The sequence below is a fragment of the Chelonoidis abingdonii genome, chromosome 26 (genome assembly GCF_003597395.2).
Source record: "Chelonoidis abingdonii isolate Lonesome George chromosome 26, CheloAbing_2.0, whole genome shotgun sequence".
Lineage (NCBI taxonomy): Eukaryota > Metazoa > Chordata > Testudines > Testudinidae > Chelonoidis > Chelonoidis abingdonii.
The window spans coordinates 16,583,658-16,603,203 of NC_133794.1; the positions used below are offsets into that span (position 1 = coordinate 16,583,658).

At 52.1% G+C, this 19,546-nt stretch overlaps 1 protein-coding gene across 1 annotated transcript in view; it reads right to left on the reverse strand.

Annotated features, from left to right (window-relative positions):
* The window catches only part of RAPGEF3 (Rap guanine nucleotide exchange factor 3), a 66,072-nt gene extending 65,383 nt beyond the window's left edge, over window positions 1–689 (reverse strand). The window contains exons 1-2 of the mRNA XM_032783996.2: window positions 390–689; window positions 21–227 (exon numbers count right to left, since the gene is read on the reverse strand). Coding sequence (XP_032639887.1) covers window positions 21–227; window positions 390–395 — 213 coding nt within the window. The 5' untranslated portion in view covers window positions 396–689. The remainder of the gene's footprint in view (window positions 1–20; window positions 228–389) is intronic.
* Between the last annotated feature and the right edge of the window lie 18,857 nt (window positions 690–19,546).

The following is a 19,546-nucleotide window of genomic DNA, read 5'->3' on the forward strand; positions in this document are numbered from 1 at the left end:
GAAGCAGCTTCAGTAGTTACCCATCGGATGCCCTGTATCCTGGGCAGGCTGCCCGCCTCGCCCTCCAGCTGGATCTGGTAGCTGTAGCTCCGGAACAAGTGCATCTTCTTCAAGAGCAGGTAGAGCAGATGCCCTTCAGCAGTGGGGGCTCCAAGCCCACCTGGAGGCGCTGGCAAGTCCTCGAGGAGAGGTCCGACATGCCACCTGCCCTGCCTGCCCCAGGCCACCTGCGTGCAGAGAGAAACCCTTGGCGTTCAGCCGGGGCCCGGGGGAGGCTCTGGCCAAACCCTCCAGGCTTTCCGCTTTCTCCGCCCTCCACCTCCCCAGCATGAATCGCAGCCAGCAGCAAACTCGCTCCGTGTCCCGTCCCCTCTCGGCGCGTCACCCACCTGCATGTCCCGCGGCTGAGCCTGGCACGGGGTCCGGCTCCGGCAGGTGTCCCGCCGGCTGCCCCAGCCCGTAGGGCGGTGCCAGGAACAGCTGGACTCCCGTCTTTTGGGTCGGGGTGCTTAGGACCCCGGAGATGCCCTGGGCAAAGCCATGGCTCCCGGGCACCAGTGGGGAGCCGGGATCCTGTTCCCTGAGCCCTGCCTCCGGCTGGAGACACGCTCCGTGCCGGGCTGCTGCGCCTCCCCTCCGCGGGGAACTGGGACCGAGCGCAGGAGACGCTCCAGCGCTTGGCACAGGAACCGAAACTCCTCAGCTGGAAAAGCCTCCAGCCCGGCCTGCGAGCGCCACGCCCCCGGAGCGGCGCGCACCAAGCCCGTGTAAACCCTCCCGCGCAGCGCAGCGCGCCTAGGCACCAGGTGCTGGGGACAGGCTGAGCGGGCCCGGGGGAAGGAGCCTCGGCCTTGGCCCCAGCGGCGGGCCAGGGATTCCCCTTCCGCTCCAGGGATGGGGAGCGGGGCTGCCCCCTGGTTCGCCCAGGCGGGTGGGGAGGACGCCGCGCCCCTCTTTCTCCTGGACTCTAGGGGGTGGGAGCCTCGCCCTAAACTTTGCGCAGGTGAAATTCCGACCCGCACTTAAAAGCAGCCGGAGCTGCACGTGGCCTGCAGGATACACAATGACCCCACAGCCACTCTCATTGTTCCCTCTGCATTTTTTGACCAGGAAATTTTTTAAAAAGCCTTTTCAGGCAAAGCGAACCTTCATCCGGGTCAGGACGATCCTGTGTTCCGGTGAATCAACAAAACCCTGAAATTTATAACACTTTTCAAAGCCCAGAAACTTTGTTGCCATTTTTCCATTATTTTTGTTTTCTGGAAATTTAAAAACAAAATGTCCAGGTCCCATGAAAGGAAAAGTGGCCGCTGGGCTAGTGCCTGAGCACTCCCCAGGCTGACAGGGACAAGTCACTATTGTATTCCAGCCAGGGCTGCGAATTAGACGCATGGACTCACCAGAGTGCTCTCATCGCTGGCTGGCTGGCTGCCCTTTATCCAGGTGGGACTGTACCAACGACAACAAATGAGAGTGCGGAGCTAACCATTCACATGATAAAATAGTCAAGTGACATTAAGACCCAGATTCTCAGCTGTGGGAGCAAAGGCTCCGTTTGTGTCTCTATCCTGGAGGGAGCCAGTTCTGTGAGATTCTTCCGTCGTGTCCCCTTGCTCCTGGTAACAACCCCAGTGTGCCCTTTAAGCCCAAAGCTAGGAGCGTAGCAGCCAGCAGCCCTGCCTCCTTGCCACGCAGGAACCCCATCATGGTGCTGAGCCGGCCCCCATCACTGCAGTATCTAGAACCCTGCGCTGAGATGCTGTTCTCTGGTTCTTGGTCTCTTAACAACCAGACACAGATGCTTGGTCTCCCTGACCCGAACAGATAGATGCTGGCTTTGGCCTCCTGCCAAGTGAGTGCAATGCACATGCCAAGGACCTATTTCTGATCTCACTCACACCCGTTTTACATCAGAATCACTCAGTGACATCAGTGCTGCCAGTCCCACCGGATACCAGTGGGCGTGGGAGGAGGCTGGGCCCCGACAGTGCAGCAGAACAAATCACTGAGCTGAGGGAAGGGCCAGCACGTGAGGCAATGGGCTGGCGCTGATGCCTCATCAATCTCTGGCTGTGTGATGAGGCTGGACTTTTGGACTGTCTCTACTCCTCCCCTGGGCAGACACTAGCTCATACAGTCCCAAACACACAGTCTGGGTGAGAGCTGCCATAGTTCACTTCTTCCTGTTGTTCCTGCTGTGCCCTTCTGTATTCCTGGCATGTGATTTATGGTCATTTTGCACATCTCTGGCACATTACTCTGCTTTGCTGCTTACAGCCCTTTCCTGCCCAGTTTACATGAGACGTTGGGCTCAGGAGAGTTGGGTTCAATTCCTAGTTCTGCCACAGACTCCCTGTTTGCCCTGGATCAGTCCCTGCACGGCTCTGACCTTCCTGCTTCCACCCTCGGTCTTGTCTAGTGAGAGTGTGAGTGTGGTCTTTGGGACAGGGACTGCCTCTCTCTGTCTGTGCTGCACCTGACGCCAGGGGGTCCCCATCTTGCTTGAAGACTCTAAGTACTGCCAGGATACAAAGTAACAACTACCACTATCAATGCTGTCAATTACACGTCTGCATAACTTTGCCCAGAGATGCTGCACCTTCTTACACCAGGCCTGGAGTCTGCCCTTGAGTGCTGTCAATGTGTCTGGAACATCTGAGTCAAAAGTCCAAGGCTTCTATGTAATTTTCTTCACTGTGCATTCCTTTAAGGAGAAAATCCATACAGATTCCTGGCACCCTTCAGGTCCTGAAGGCTTCTTGGATCTCAGATCACTTCATATCCAAGCATATCTATCACTCATCCACCACTCCCTTGCAGCAACATCTGGGCACAATTTGGCCGCTACTCTGAGTGGGTCATGACAGAGCCAAGGGGTGGGTGAAACTGCAGTGGAGCTGGAATCTGAACACTGACTCGGGCGCCTGCTGGAGGCAGCTGGCAATTTGTTTCATAGTTAAGTTTGAACCTTGTTGGCATTTAGGCTCTGAGGTGAAAGCAGAGCAGCTCACACAGCTCGTGATGCTGTTATTTTGGTGTCCCTGGCTGAAGTCCCAGGAGGGACACAGGGGATGTGGGTTAAACTGAAGCCCCTGCAGCAAAAGGGGGAGAGTGGAGGACAAGGTAGGAATTGGCACAGAAGTCCCAATTTCTCGGTGCTGCAGTTGTATCTTGGCTCGTGGACCCTTGGGATGCGCACACATGCGTGCACACACACACATGCACTGGGTACCCCCCAGAGATCCAGTTGATCCCCAAGCAGTGTGCGTGGGTGGTGGCAGTCCCCCTCCCATCCGTGGACTGTAACTCATGTTTTCCCCTAATGTTATATTTGGCATTAAACACCATTATTAACCACACAAAATGTTCCTTTTTCCCTGAACTCTCTGGCCCCTGAAACTCGCCAACTCCTCCTCCCCAGGCCAAGAGCAGCATGAGCACTGGTTTAGCTCTGATCAGGAGGCGCAAGCGATAGTGAAGGTGGGAAATTCCCTGAGTATGGATTCTTATCTTAGCAACAGGGGTAAGGGCAGGATTTGGGGAGGGCCTTGGGCTGAGACAGGAATGGAGGAGGGGAGTCCAAGGTGGCACCAACTCTGCAAAGCTGGATGATGGGAAGGATGTTCTGGTGGACAAGGTGCTGGGCTGGGCAAGTCACTGCATCTCTCTGAGCCTCAGTGTCCAGCTGCATCATGGGCATGATACTTCCCTGCTTCACAGGGTCTGGTAAGCACAAATCCCTTAGTGCCTGTGCAGCATGTGAATTCTGAAGCCATGTGGCCAGAGGGGCCCCGCGACAGGGAGTTGCTGCAGGGCTGGTCCCTGCACTCAAAGAGCCTGATTCACCTTTGACCTACTCTGGTGTAAATGAGGAGTGATTTTGTTGACATCAAGGGTCCTAATTGTCCCAGAGTAAATTGAGAATAACTTCATTCATAATAGCCCACCCTAATTGATTAGTCTTGTTACAGTTGGTATGGCAACACCCATTTTTTCATGTTCTCTGCGTACATATATCTTCCTACTGTATTTTCCACTCCATGCATCCGATAAACTGGGTTTTAGCCCACGAAAGCTTATGCCCAAACACATTTGTTAGTCTCTAAAGTGCCACAAGTACTCCTTGTTGTTTTTAGTCAAACTACTGTTACCCCTGTAAAACTGGAAAGAAGAATCATACCCGGTAACACTCACGTTAAATAGAAAATGACACTACTCAGTCCTGATAGCACAAAAACCAATGCAACAATGAGCAAGGTTTACATAGGGCCTCCATAAAAACAGTGCTGTAACTGCTACGTGTGCCCCTGCTGACTCAGAAGTTGCACTGAGGGTTATTCTCAGCACTGCATGCTCCAGCTGTCTCTGGAGGTTCACTGCTTTTGTGACACCTGTCACAAAGGCTGGGCACAAAGAGGTGTTTTTCTCTCTCTTCCCTGGGCACAGAGAGGGAATTCTTTGTAGGGAGGGCGGGGTGTTTTGTTGGTTTTAAGAACGTCAGCGCTAAGGGCATCTGGTTTGTGGCTCTGCCAGCTGAGTGCCCCCAGGAATCCAGCTCTGTGAGGAGGCAGGCAGGGAGAGGGAGCCTGTTTGCCAAGTGGGGAAACCAAACCAGGCAAAGAAATATCACTTTCAGCTTTCACAAGGGTCTGACAAAGAGGCAAAGGGGATAAAGTCACCCAAACCAGCTCCCAAGCACAGCCCCAGGCTTAGCTGAGCCATTCCACCAGCAGGGGGCTTGGAAGAGGGTCCGGACTCCAGGTGAGCAGGACACACTGACACTCACACTAGAGAGCTGCAGCATTCAGAGCCCAGCCCCACAGTCCTGCTGTGAACAGAGCCTGCATCCCTGACCTAGCTGGGGTGAGGATAGGCCCTCCACCTGGAAGCGGACAGCTCAGCCACCGCAAACTGCAGCACCGTGGGAGCCTTGGAGAAGAACTGCTGCTGGGACTGAGCCCTGTGGGCAGGACTGCGCTAGAGGGAGCCCTTCTACGGACTGAAGGGGAGGTGGCTGCTGCACCAGCAGGCCTGGGATGCAGCAGGACACCAGGCTTTTCCCCTGCAGGTCATCATCAGTGGCAGGTGGCTCTGAAAACATGTGCTCTCTGCCCCAGTGACTCAGCACAGTATGGGATGACCCCTGGCATTGCCACCCTTGAGAGCCCTTCAGATGCCAAGTGCAGAAAGCAAGACTCTAAATCCTGCCTATTTAGTATGGGCTTCCCTGTCCCAGCCCCGGCAATTTGGCAAACCTTTGCCCTCTCTGCTTCGGCTCAATCCCAGTAACGATGGGCCTGAGTCCCCCTACCTAGCACCTGCTGTGTTACTGACACCAGTGAAGTGCGAGCCATAGGTGAGTCCAGCGTGCACATGGACAGGTGTGAGGGAAGAGTTCTGATTGGGTTATGTTTTACACCCACTGTAAACTGGTGTAAATTACACATGAGGTGCAGAGCTGGGAAGGGCCAACATTGCCTCACAGCTCTTTTGTGCCACGAAGGTTGGTGACTCGGGTGCGTAGGCCAGGCCTCAGGGAATACCTCCAGCCTTCCAAGCTAGGCCCTCTATGCCACGCAAAGAACTGGCTCTGCCTACGTCCACAACTGCCCCAGGTGCAGGGTATGTTCTGTGGGTGGGCATGGAGCAGGGGCGTGGCCAGGATTTTCTTGCAGGCTGGTGACTCTGTGCCCTGAAATGGTCCATAGGGCCTGCACAGGGTGACCAGATGTCCTGATTTTATAGCCCAGTCTCGATATTTGGGGCTTTGTCTTATACAGGTGCCTATTACCCCCCACCCCCATCCCGATTTTTAACACTTGCTGTCTGGTCATCCTAGGCCTGCACCAGGAGTCACGTTGGTTCCCTAGGAGCCCATGAGTAAGGGAAGCACAAACCTCCTTCCCTTCTCCCTGTGCTGGCACCGGCATCTTTCCTGGATGGATCCAACCGAGTGTAAATCACTGTCATGCCAGTGGTGCTGTGAGTGCCCCAGCAGGAGATTTCTCCACTAGGCATCAAGCAAACGCTTTTCCTAGCGGAGTCTTGGTTTTCTTCACTACTCGCCTTCTCTCTATTTAAATCTCTGCAGAATCCTTCCCCACCCCAGCACCGTCAGCATAACCCTGCAGCAGCTGGGAGGGATTCGTGATGCCTGACTCAGCCATTAGTACAGAAATATACTAAAGCATTCATTAACTGATTATTGTTTATTCAGTTCCTATTATCTGTGGTGTCAGGTGTGCAACAGCCCCAAACATTGCACTGAACTAGCTGCACCGTCCGGCCCCAGCCAGCCCCCCCTGTCCCTAATGCAGCCCTCACCCATTGTACAGGAAACCTTTAACGCTGTTCTTCTCCCGGCTCTGCTTCCGCCTCAAAGGCGCAGGCATGCTGAGGGAAGGTTCTGCAGCAACCAACAGCACCCATATTTGTTGCAACATGAAAGACATGGCGAGGGGGCTTCCTCCCGTGGTAAGTTTGCCATGTCAGAAAGCCCTGCCTCCAGCCGACACCATGGCCAGACCTTAGAAAATAGGCCCTTCACAGAGTGAGCCCCCCCAGGGGAACAGGGGGAACTCTGCCTACCTATCCTGATGCCTCACTGTTCAGTAGGAGCTGCCACTTGCACAACATTAGTGACTCATGTTTGCAAGGCCTATCATTAGCCTGCCCTGAAGGAGGATGCTGCACAGATAGTGCTGGGGATGACCCCTCTGGAAAACTCCCCATCCCTGAAAGTAAATACCCTTGGCTGTATAATGCATGTGGATGTGCCAAGTTCACACATAAAGGGCTCTCCTACCTTAGCCAGGCATCTGGCTATTATTGACATGTGCCTAAGATCACTGAAATGCACAGATCCACACCCATGCATTTGACAGCAATTGCAAACATACTGAAAGAGGAAAAAGTAGAAAGAAGCTAACCTATTGTGAGGTAACTCAAAAAAACATCTGCCCTTGGGAGATCTATCCTGAAGGCTGAGGTCAACTGCAATATGCCAAGGAAGCCCTGACACTGAGGCCTGGCTGCACTGGGGATTGGAGGCATCCCATCCCCTTGGACAGCTCTCTCTCCCCAAGCTAGCAAACATGAGAGTAGGACTGGCCGCTGGCTGCTGATGATTTTACCTTGACATCATCTGGATCTGCTCTGAGCAGGGATACAAAATACCTGAATCCTCTGCCATTGCCTGCACCAGTGGGGAATCACCACTCCTGAATTCCCTAATGTCAACACAGCCAAAGAGAAGAACCTAATTTACCAACACCCACTCCGCCCCACCTCATGCATTCCTGGGCGTTTCTCTGAGAACAGAGCAGGCCTGAGCCCTACTTAGCTTGTAAACATTTCCAAGGTCATGGCCTGGACTGGTGCAGCTGTGCTGGTGAAGAGGGAGCCTGTGAAACACGCATAAAACAGCATGGCCATGTCCTCTTGGCAGCTGGGCTATTCCAGATGTCTGGGCAGCCAGGACAGAATTCTCCTCAGACCTACAATCAGCGCCAGATTTGCCAGAGCTCAGAGTACTGAGACCGAGTGCATTGGGTGCTGGGTTCTTTGGAACACTTGCCCATAAACAGCCTAGCCGGAGCTGCTGGGGGCTGCATACTTCTGATCTCCATGGACCTGAACTGGTTTGAAAATGCAGCCCTTGGCCTCCCTAGCAGTTCAGTGCCAGATGTGAGGTGGCACAATATGCAGCATTACCACGATCATAACATCTGCAAGCCTACCTTAGGTGTTGGACAGGGCAGCCTGTGATGGTGTCAGGGCCCAGACACTGCACTGAGGCCACTGCAGCTCACCTTATGCTCAGGTTGTCGCTAATTCAGATTTCATACGCTCAGTTCTAAAAAGGCTTAGAGCATGAACAGCTGCACAAGCTGGTTACTTCTAGGCACCCCATTAAGCAGAGCTCCTGCTCTGCCATAAAATGCATGTATAATGGCTCTGCTTTATCTAAATCTTTATCTCCATATTTAACTTGCTCATTTTATCTGCACCTGACTAATAATTAATCTCCTGAAACAGCCGGGCCTGGCCCCAGACTAATCTGCCTTTTGTCCGAAGTACATATCAGAATTTCTCTCCCTCTTCTGGGACCTGCTGCTTGGGAACTCTTCAACCTGCAGGGCTGTGAACTGAGGGAAACGAGTTGGTGCTGCACCCCCCCAGCTTCCCCCCCCCCCCCCGAAAATGAAAAGCTTTACTGCTCCGTGGAATTGTTCCAATGCCTCTGGACTGCCAAAGTGTGACGGTCTGGCAATGGTTCTGGGACAAAATGGTTTTCCTTGAAAAATGGCCACTTTTTTTAAAAAAGAAACTTTTCCATGAGGGATTGTTGATATTTTACATGGAATATGTCACACTTCCGAGATTCCCCCCACAATATTATCCAAATTATTATCCAAATGCTTTCTGAACTCTACACAACTCAAAAAGTGCCTGAAAATGTTGACTAAACAGAAAATAGTTCTGATGTGAACCTTTGGTAATAACTTCCAAATTTCCAATTTTTTTTTTTGAGAAAATAGGTTTGCATTTTCTGATCTGTTCTGGACTGAGCTACTTCTCTGTCCCTTCTGCACCCCCCCCCCCCCCACCAATCCATGCCATCTCACCCCTCCGCCCTCAGCCTTCCGTTGGCTCACAGTAATTTGTGCAGCACGCCAAGGGTTCTAGAGTCTGCCACAGCAGAGTCATTCACAGCACATTGGAGGGGCACAAATGAGTAGTTTCAGGGCTTCTCCAAATTGAGCCCAGCTGCGTCAATCCCCAAGGGCTGTTCTGGTGACAGTGCCAGACAGCACTGGCACTCCTGCCACACCCCTCTCCCTGGCTAGACCCCCAACTCATCTGCGGTGCTGGGGGCGAGGAGCTGAGCTCTGCAGTACCAGGGCTTGTGCGGCCCGAGCAATGCAAAGGGCAGCCTCAGGGCTGAGGTAAGAAGAGTGTATTAGCACAAGGCATGAGAAGCCTTACACAGGGCTGTTTCCAGAGGCTATAAGCTTGCTGGTCTTTATTTCTTGCAAGCATTAGTGGGGAAACATTGCAGGCTGGATTCTCAGCTGGTGTGAATCCGCACCACTGCATTCATTCAGCATAAATGAGAGAGAGAGCTGGAGGCAACTCACATTGGAGTGGGGAGCTCATCAGTTTGGAAACTCACTGCCCCCCGCTTCACTTGAGCCCTGATTTCTTACCTTCAAGCTCATCTTTCCCTTGGGTGAGGCTGCCGAAGAGCATGTGGACGGGGCAGTACCTGCGGTCAGTCCTTACAGTGTGACCTGAGAGGGATGGAACCGGTGCCCACTCATTGGATGGCACCTAGAGGGGTGTCTGGAAAATGCAAATAACTAAGGCAGCAAAGCAATCAATACTGAAACCAGCCAAGCTCGTGCAGGGGAGCCAGGCAGTGATTTCCCTACACACCCCCTGAATTTCCCCAACCCCCCACCCAGTTTTGTGAGCTAGTTACATACCAATTTAGTGACTGTTTGGAAATCTGAATTTAAACTGAAACATTAATACACACTTTAAAAGCTTATAGAGTGTATGATAAAATATGTGTATCTGAAAAAGTATAATAGATTTGAAAAGTATGAACATAGACTAGCTTCCTTGCATCCTTATACAGCTGTTGTTTTTTATGATGTCAGTTCATTCATTTCGGTGATGTTGACCAACCTAATAATTTCAAATGATGATTTGTAAGCAAAGTCTAAATGAGCTCTCCCTGACAGCTAGTGATGAGCTGGGGCTGTGGGGAAAGGCTTCAGGGCCAGATTATATTTACATTCACACCTAATCTACCTAGGTATCCACCAAACAGAGCTGTGTTGTCCAGGTGATAGATTTTGGCTGGGGTTGGGTTACAAACCACTTGAATGTGGGGGGAAGGGTGGATGAAATGTTGTTCTTATTGTATGAGTAAAGGGCAGTAGAACTGTACTTAGCCTGTGATGATTTGAAGGCATCAAGAGAGAGGGGACCTGTCCCTCTCCACTGTTTAAAGACAGAGCTGATTAGGCTCCATAGATAGTCTTTTGTTCTCTTAAGTGACCACTGCAGCTGAAATCACTGACAATCAGGTCTAAGTGCTTAGTCCTGGTGTGGGGACAGTGTTCCTGTGGGTACAGTGTTTTTGTGTAAGAGACAGCCCAGACTGCACGAGCAGCGAGCGAGGTTCCCACACTGAGAGCGCAGCTGAAATCACTGAGAGCTGGTGGAACCTCAAGAGACCAGTTTGCAGAGTTCACAGTGGCAGGTGGCAGCAGAAGGTGACTGCGCAGGGCCATTGGCAACAGAGCGGTGGAGTGAACGGTGGCCCAACGAACAGCCATGGCCAGAGTGAACAGTGAGCAGCTGAAGGAACAAGCAAGGTGCCTTCTTGTCCCCCACCTGGAAGGTGTACTCACATGAAAGCACCTCTGAACTCTGAGTTTCCACTGATCAAGGAAAACACCAGTGAGTGGAGTGCGGTGGAGGGAAAAGTGAGGGTCATGTTGAATAAACATTTGTTTGTTGGACTATATTTTAGTCACTTTGGTCCAGATTGCTAGATTTGTGACTGGGAATGGAAACTTATATAAATATGTTTCCTATTAGGCCAAGATTTTTAAAATGCATTATTTGCCACGATTGTTATCTCACATTGTTGCTATCTTGGGAGGTCATTATGTTTCTGTACTAAACGTTTTTATTATTATAATTAATTTTTACATAAGAATGGTCATACTGGGTCAGACCAATGGTCCATATAGCCCAGGACCCTGTCTTACAATAGTGGACAATGCCAGGTGCTTGAGAGGGAATGAACAGAACAGGTAATCATCAAGTGACCATCCTCTGTTGCCCATTCCCAGCTTCTGGCAAACAGGCTAGGGACACTCAGAGCATGATGTTGTATCCCTCCCCATCCTGGCTAATAGCCACTGATGGACCTATTCTCCAGGAATTTATCTAGTTCTTTTTATAATCCTGTTATAGTTTTGGTCTTCACAGCATCCCCTCGCAAAGAGTTCCCTGGGTTGACTTTGTATTGTGTGAAGAAATACTTCCTTTTGTTTTTCTAAAACCTGCTGCCTATTAATTTAATTGGGTGACTGCTAGTTCTTCTGTTATGTGAAGGATTAAATAAAATTTCCTTATTCACTTTCTTCACACCAGTCAAGGTTTTGTAGACCTCTATCATATCCCCCTTAGTCATCTCTTTTCTAAGCTGAAAATTCCCAGTCATTTTAATATCTCCTCCTGTTTCATACCCCTGATCATTTTAGTTGCCCATCTCTGTACCTTTTGCATTTCCAATATGTCTTTTTTAGGATGGGTGACCAGATCTGCACACACTATTCAAGGTGTGCATGTACCATGGAGTTATATAGAGGCAATATGATATTTTCTGTCTTGTTACCTATCCCTTTCTTAATGATTCCCAACATTCTGTTTGCTTTTGTGCCTGCTGCTACACATTGAGTGGATGTTTTCAGAGAACTATCCGCAATGACTCTAAGATCTCTTTCATGAGTGTTAACAGCTAATTCAGATACCATCATTCTGTGTGTATAGATGAGATTGCTTTCCAATGTGCATTACTTTGCATTTATCAACATTGAATTTCATTTGCCATTTTGTTGCCCAGTCACCCAGTTTTGTGTGAGATCCCTTTGTAAGCTCTTCGCAGTCTGCCTGGGACTTAACTATCTTGAATAGTTTTGTATCATCTGCAAATTTTGCCACCTCACTGTTTACCCATTTTTCCAGATGAATATGTTGAACAGTACTGGTCCCAGTACTGACCCTCAAGGATACCACCACTATTTATCTCTCTCCATTCTGACAACTGATGATTTATTCCTACCCTTTGTTTCCCATCTTTTAACCAGTTACTGATCCATGAGAGGACTGCCCTCTTATCCCATGATGGCTTACTTTTCAAAAGTCAATTTAAATTAAATACATTTTCCTTACTTTAAATTTGCTTTATCCTAACAAAAATTTACTTTATTAATATCTTTTTTGTTTATCTCATTGCTCCTGACACACACCCCACCCTGTAAATTCGAACACCCCTCCCCTAATTTCAATTCTTGGAGAAACCACTGGAGCCAGGACTGTCTGGGCACGCGGCGGATCATAGCTACCCCAGCGGCTAATCTCTGAAGAAGGCCTGGGATCAGCACTGAAGGGAAGGTAACCAGGCTAGGCCTGCATGGCTGAAAGTCGCACACTCTCATTGCTCATCGTGAGCAACAGGCATTCTAATCTGAGGCTCTCATCTAAACATACCTTGTGTTTCCTTTGGGGAGGTTATGCTGCTGGGCAGGCACCTCCACAGCCACTGCTGGCAGCGGTGGGGAGCGGGGATGGAACAGCAGTGGGCTGGGGGCTGGCTGGGCAGTAACAGACAGACGGCCAAAACAGAAAGGGAGTACATCGGTTCAAGGAAGCAGTTCCTAAAGTGGGGATGGGGAATGCGTGACTTGCTCTTCCTGGATGTGTGAGACACTAGCAGGACTACCAGCTCCTCCCTCTGTTCCCAACCATGTCTAGACTCTCCTGACCCCCTTGCATGACTGCCCACAAGGTCACACTCAATCCATTCACAATAGGCACCAGTTACAAAGCAGCAGCCAGCAATGAGCTGGCTCACACCATGGGGAACACCAGTTGTTACACTCCAGCATGAGGATTTCATGTGCACAGGTTCCTGGCCCCATCATGCTCAGCGCTGCACTGATGCACAGCTCAAAATCCAGGGTCATGGCAGCCGATGAACATCTCCAACCTGAGCAGGGAGCATCTGAGCCTCCTGCCGACCAGCCTCGTCACCTTATATAGGCAGGGCACCCAAGGGATGGGTGGTGGTCATGGCCAAGGAGATATGGTCCAGTGAATCTCCTCACCCTAAGGACAAAGCTGGAAGCTGCTAGCCTAGCTCCTGGGCCCAGGAAGGAGTACCCCAGACCCAGAGTCTGCTCAGGCCCTGCCTGCAAGGCAGTTTTATTCTTCAGATACAAACTCACCAAGTAACACACAGTGCAGGCGCAGGGGCCTCTACCCTCATATCCCTCCCCCTGCTTCAGGGGTCAGTCACAGGTGAGGCAGGTCTAACATCCCTCAAAGGGCAGCTACCCAGTGACAAAGGCACTCAGCTAGGTGCTCTCTGGGGCTTCGCTAACCATTCACCAGTATCTCAGTAATAGAGGCTGTAGGTTCCTTGTGGGTTCCCTGCATCCAGCCGCCTTGTGCACAGCTCTGTGCTGGGCAGGATCCTCCTTTGGGGCTGATGGCTGATCAGTTTGCTCCTATTAGCAGCACAGAGTGGGGATAAGGAAATGTTCTTCAGAGATGAGGGGCCTCCTCCTCCTTGTGGGATCCTGCTTCAGCGAGTGAGTCACACCAGCCCACTCGGACTGTTGCATCTGGCTGATCATGGCATTCACAGCCATAAACCAGCAGACGTCCTGACTGCATGGAAGCAGTACCTCCATCTCACTGGGGCACAGAAAAGTCTTCTGGGCCCTTCTGGGCCAGAGCAGCTGGGTCCAGGCTGTCTGGCTCTAACCAGCCCTCCCACAAGCTGTTGAGCAGCCCTTGGAAGAGGGAGAAATTCCTCCTCAGCTTTGAAAGGATCATGGGGCAATAGCCCCAGCACCCACTGACATGTCAAGGCAAACTCATCATCAGCACCAACCCCAGAGGCCTCTGGGAAGGGACTTTGATCCACAGGGGCAGCTGATCTCTAGGAGAGGAGACAATCACAGGGGAGCACATGAGGTGGCTGGGTGGTAACACAGATTTGCAATGGGAAAGCAGAGACCCGCTCCTGGGGACCAGAGCTCCTGGAAAACTTAGGGGATTGTGGATATCAGCCTTGCTGGCTCAGAGCTGCTGACCTGAGTCCAGACACAGTTGCAGCCGCTGCCTGAGTTGAGATTCGAAGATAAGGGATCAATTTTCTCCCAGAGAAAAGTTTGAAATTCTTGCCCCCAACCTGAGAATCTCACCCAGAATAGGGCTCCTCGTGCGGCTCCAGTCCGGCCCTAAAGCTGCTGGCCTCTTCCTCCCACAGGAGCGGGAGGAGGAAGCCTGTGTCCAGCAGGGGCCTTTGTTGGACTTCATAACAAGCTCCCCAGATGGCCAGGTGGACACAATGCCCTGGCACTCGCCCCTGGAACACAGGCGTTGCCATAGCAAATCAGAGCAATGTCCCTCTAGTCCAACTCCTATCTTGGACACCAGCCAGGACTGGCTGCTTCAGAGGAAGCTGAAGGAAACTCTCTAGCAGGCAATTCTGGAATAACCTGTCCATGGCTCCCTAACCCCCTCCATAGTGACTGGATCATGCCATGAGGATTTATAGCCCTTGTACCCTTTCTACCCTCTCCAATGTAACAGGGATACAGACATCTGTTCTTCTTTTAACCCTGTTGAGCTCGTATCCGCAATGACATCTGGTGGCAGTGAGTCCCACAGGCTAATTGTGTGACGTGAAAAGTACAGTATTTCCTTTGATCAGTTTTAAAGGTGTTCCCCTCTGATGTCACAGGATGATGCAAAGGCACGTGTTGAGGGGGGTGGGGGATGTCCAGGGCAGTTGGGGGAGAGCTGGTGTGAGGGTTTGATGATACTGAGGACACAGCCCTGAGCAGGGAGTGCTGCAGGGAAAGCTGGCACTGGGATAATCCCCAGCCTGCCAGCACTTCTCTGGGATTGTCTGAGTCTTGTATGCCTCATTAATGAGATAGGCCAGGGGAAAGCTGCAGGGGTGCCCCAACCTGCGCCTTTTCCCCATCTGACTGCCACTCTGCTTCCCTCACTGACATTGTTCCTAGGGCTGGCCCAGTCTGGGGCAGAGCCCTCCCATCTGCCACCAGAACAGTGCCACAGGGGGTGGGGTTTTCGCACGGGTGACCCCCTTTCTCCCCGACAGGTGCTAAGGTGAGTGGGAGCCATCCTCAGGCTGAGCCCTGTCTGGATCACCCTCCTGGTGACAAACCAGCCTCAGCCTCCTCTGGCCCAGCCATGCCCAGAGCTTTCCGCACCAGAGGAGCGAGATGGGAGATAGCCGGGCTCTGACGCAGGGCAGACCATTCAGCACCCACCGGGGAGTCCGATAAGGAGGCCATTCCTTCCCTGCAGAGGACGATATGCTCCCTGGTGACTGCACCTGTGACCTGTGCCTGATCCCATCTGTCCTGGTCCAGCCCAGCGCCCTGGGCTGCCTGGACCTCAGGAAGGGGAGCTGTTGGCTCCACAGGGGTGGGATGCTGAGCACTGCCCATGAGTCACTTCAGCACAAGGGCACAAACCAAGCTTGGAAAGTCTCTTGTCTGTGACTTACAGAATGTGTCCATGTGGCCCAAAGCCTGGCCCTCATGGTCACCCCTGCAGTGCCCCTTGCCCACCACATGCCCTCCCACACTGCACCTCCCCCGGCAACCCTCACTACCCCAGCACAAGTACCCCCCACTGCCCATTTCCCCGGACAGGTACCCTCACTGCCCCTCCCCAGCACATGCCCCCCCGGCTTTTCCCCTACAACCGTCCCCCGCAGCCTCTTGCCCAGCACATGCACCCTCTGTGCTGCCTGTCTCCCAGCACACATACCCTGCATTGCCTCTCCCCTAGCGCAGAAACCCCACACTCCTCCTCCAGTGCATGCACTGCCCCTCCCCCAGACTGCCATACAGACTCGGGAGGGGGGCATGAGCCCCAGGGCACATTCTCAGACCTGTGCAAGGCCAAGTAAGTCTCAACAGCTACCTGAGGCAGCGAGGTCTGAACCACCAGGGCCCTGTCTTCCCCTGCCAGGTTCTCTTCCCTCCAAACCAAAGTGATGCTGCCAATTGACCTCACTGCAGCTGCACCAGAATGGTGGGACCAGGAGTGCCCTTTCTTACAGGGTATGTCTACACTGGAATTAGACACCCGTGGCTGGCCCATGCCAGCTGACATGGGGTAAGGGGCTGTTTAATTGCAGTGTAGATGTTCAGGCCAGGGTCTAAGACCATGCGAGGTGGGAGGTTCCAGAGTTTGGGTTAAATATGTATCATTATTAAGATATCATAAGATAAAAGATCTTACCTCGCCTACCTGGTCTCTCTAAGGGCATGTCTACACTACAAAGTTAAGCTGATTTACGTTAAGTGGATGTACAGCCTGCGCAGTAATTAAAGTGCTGTATCACATCCACACTAACCCCCTCTCTCTGTGTTGCACGACATTACCAGGAGCTTCCACTGACTTAGCTCTGTGGGGCCTTGTGGGGCTCTGACAGCTGGAGCTCTGCCACCGGGAGCTAACAGGCTGAGCTGTGAGCCCTGTGCAAGGCTGTCAGCCCCAGAGCTGGGGGGGGCTCCAGCTGTGAGCCCTGAGCAGGGGCAACAGCAAACAGGTGATGTAAGTAGCCCAATGCCTACACGGACACCCTAACCACATCAGCCTAAGCACTACACCTCTCATGGAGGTGGAGTTATTAGATCAGGGTAGTGGGTGACTGTGACGAACTGGGACTGTTCTTAATGTTTGCTCTGAATACTGTGTTGGTGCCTCAGTGTCCCCTAGGCAGTTCTTAAGTATCTAGGTGGTGGGATAAGGGTGTGTGATTGCTGCAGAGCAAAGGGCCAGTGCACCTAAATGCCTGGCACTCTGTCTCCTAGCAACTGATGGCCTGGGCCCCTCCTCTGCAAAGGTGCCAACTGAAGGTGTTGGAGACAAAGGGATCAGGTGACCTCCTGGCCCGGGAAAGGAGCTGAGCAGAGAGGAGGGGCTGGAGGGAAGTTAGTCTGGAGCTACCTGGGGATAAGGAGTGAAGTGCAGACCTAGGGGTCTGGCTCACTGCCCCCCAGAATGGACCCGGCCGAGGGGTCTGGTTTGCTGTATCTACAAGCTCTGTTTTAGACCCTGTTCCTGTCATCGAATAAACCTCTGTTTTGCTGGCTGAGAGTCACGTCTGACTGCAAAGTGGGGGTGCAGAACCCTGTGGCTTCCCCAGGACCCCGCCTGGGTGGGCTCGCTGTGGGAAGCCCACGGAGGGGCAGAGGATGCTGAATGCTCCAAGGAGAGACCCAGGAGGTGAAGACGTGTGAGCTTCTTGCCCTGAACAAGTCTGCTCCAAGGGAGAGGAGGCTCCCCAAAGTCCTGACTGGCTTAGTGGGGAGCAGTTCCAGAGCATCGCCCAGGGACTCCGTGACAGTGACTTTTATCAGTAGGAGCTACATTTTAGTGTTGACGCTTATGGAGTTTGGTCGACGTACTAATGCTGTAGTGTAGAGCAGACCTAATATCCTGGGACTGACATGGCTACAACACCACTGCATAATTGCAGTGTACATGTACCCACAGAGTTGCTTGCTACTGCTAGCAGAGATCATTGGGGTCCCCTGGTGGGGACACTGCAGAATTGCCTGCACCCAGCAGCATTTTCTAAAGCTGAGTCAGGTTTGTTTCCAAGTTTTTGGTCCAATAAATTGGCACCAGCACAAATGATCAAGTGAAAGTTCACCTGAGAGTTATCCATCTGCAGCCCTTCTCCTACATAGCCCAGACAAGGCCTCTGGGCTTCAGCTGCCAACAGTTCCCTTCTAACACCTCAGAATCTACCCCCCAGAACAGCTGGTGCTGCCATGTGCACTCTTGGGTGGCATCCTGCTGCTCCCTGGCTCTAAGACCCCTGAAGTTTCATTGTTGCTGGAACAGCACATCCCCTCTGTCCCAGGAGCTTCCATGCACCCAAGTAAGCCCTGCATAAGGACAGCAGGTGACTCTTTCTGGGGGTGTGAGGAGTGATGGGGTGATCCTCTGCTTATTGGGAAGAACTGGGAAATGGAGGCAGCATAAGGGATTGAGGGGGGACTGTGGCTGCTCCAGAGCAGCACATGCCTGCAGATCTCAAGCCCTTCAAGCACGGGCCCCCTGGGGGAAAAGCCAGTGGCTGGAAGTTGAAGCCAGACAAAGCCAGACTGGAAATAAGGCACACGTTTTTAACAGTGAGTACGATTAACCTTTGGACCAAGTTACCAAGGGGCGTGCTGGCTTCTCCATCACTGGCACCTTTTTAATCTAGTTTGGAGGCTTTTTACAATACAAGCTTTCGCTCAAGCAGGAATTAACTCAGGTAAGTCATATGGCCTGAGGACTACATGGCCCCCTCTGGCCTTGGAATCTATGAAGAAGTGTGTCTGTCTTTTACTCTATTTGTATTTAGGAGGAAACATGCACGTCCATGAGAAGAGTCTAACTCAGGACTCCATGATGCCATATGGGGCCCGTTCTCAGCTCAGGCAGTGCCAGCTGACTGCCCCCCAAAAGAAGCAAACAATAATGCAGCATCCAGCTCTATGGCGAGGCAGGCATGGAGAGGGGGCCTGTTTGCTAAGTGGGGAAACCAAACCAGGGGAAGAAATGTCACTTCCAGCTTTCACAAGGGTCTGACAAAGAGGCAAAGGGGATAAAGTCACCCAAACCAGCTCCCAAGCGCAGCCCCAGGCTTAGCTGAGCCATTCCACCAGCAGGGGGGTTGGAAGAGGGTCCGGACTCCAGGTGAGCAGGACACACTGACACTCACACTAGAGAGCTGCAGCATTCAGAGCCCAGCCCACAGTCCTGCTGTGAACAGAGCCTGCATCCCTGACCTAGCTGGGGTGAGGATAGGCCCTCCACCTGCAAGCCAGGAACCCTCCCTGTTCTTCACACTAGAAACTCCAACACACAGAATGGCCGGCGCTGACCAGCATGTGTCACCTCAGTGTTCCTCTACAGGGAAACAAGGAGCTCTGCAGGTATGGGACACTAGCAGCTTGCCACAGGATTGCAGTAGCTGACCAGAGGGGGGTTCCCAGGACAGCTAAGTACTTTTCAAGCTGCCACAGAGAGAAACACTGGGTATATCTGCACTGCAACTAGACAGCCACAGCTGGCCCATGCCAGCTGATTTGGGCTAAGGGGTGGCGATGACACTTGGGCTGCAGTAGGGATGTTTAATTGCAATGTAGAGGTTTGGGCTCGGGCTGCAGCCCAAGCTCTGGGACCCTCCCACCTCACAGGATCCTACAGCTCTGGCTCCAACATCTAAGCTGGATGCATAACTGGCTGGAAAACCGTTCCCAGAGAGTAGTTATCTGTGGTTCACGGTCAAGCTGGAAGAGCATATCAAATGGTGTCCTCCAGGGATCAATTCTGGGTCTGGTTCTCTTCAACATCTTCTTCAATGATTTAGATAACGGCATGGAGAGGACACTTATAAAGTCTACAGACAATATGAAGCTGAGAGGGGGTGCAAGTGCTTTGGAGGATAGGATTAAAACTCAAAATGATCTGGACAAACTAGAGAAATGGTCTGAAGTAAATAGGATGAAATTCAATAAGGGCAAGTACAAAGTGCTCCACCTAGGAAGGAACCATCAGTTGCACACATACAAACTGGGAAATGACTGCCTAGGAAGGAGAACTGCGGAAAGGGATCTGGGTGTCATAGTGGATCACAAGCTATTAGCAGAATGTTGTAAACAAGACATGAGAAGTCATTCTTCCGCCC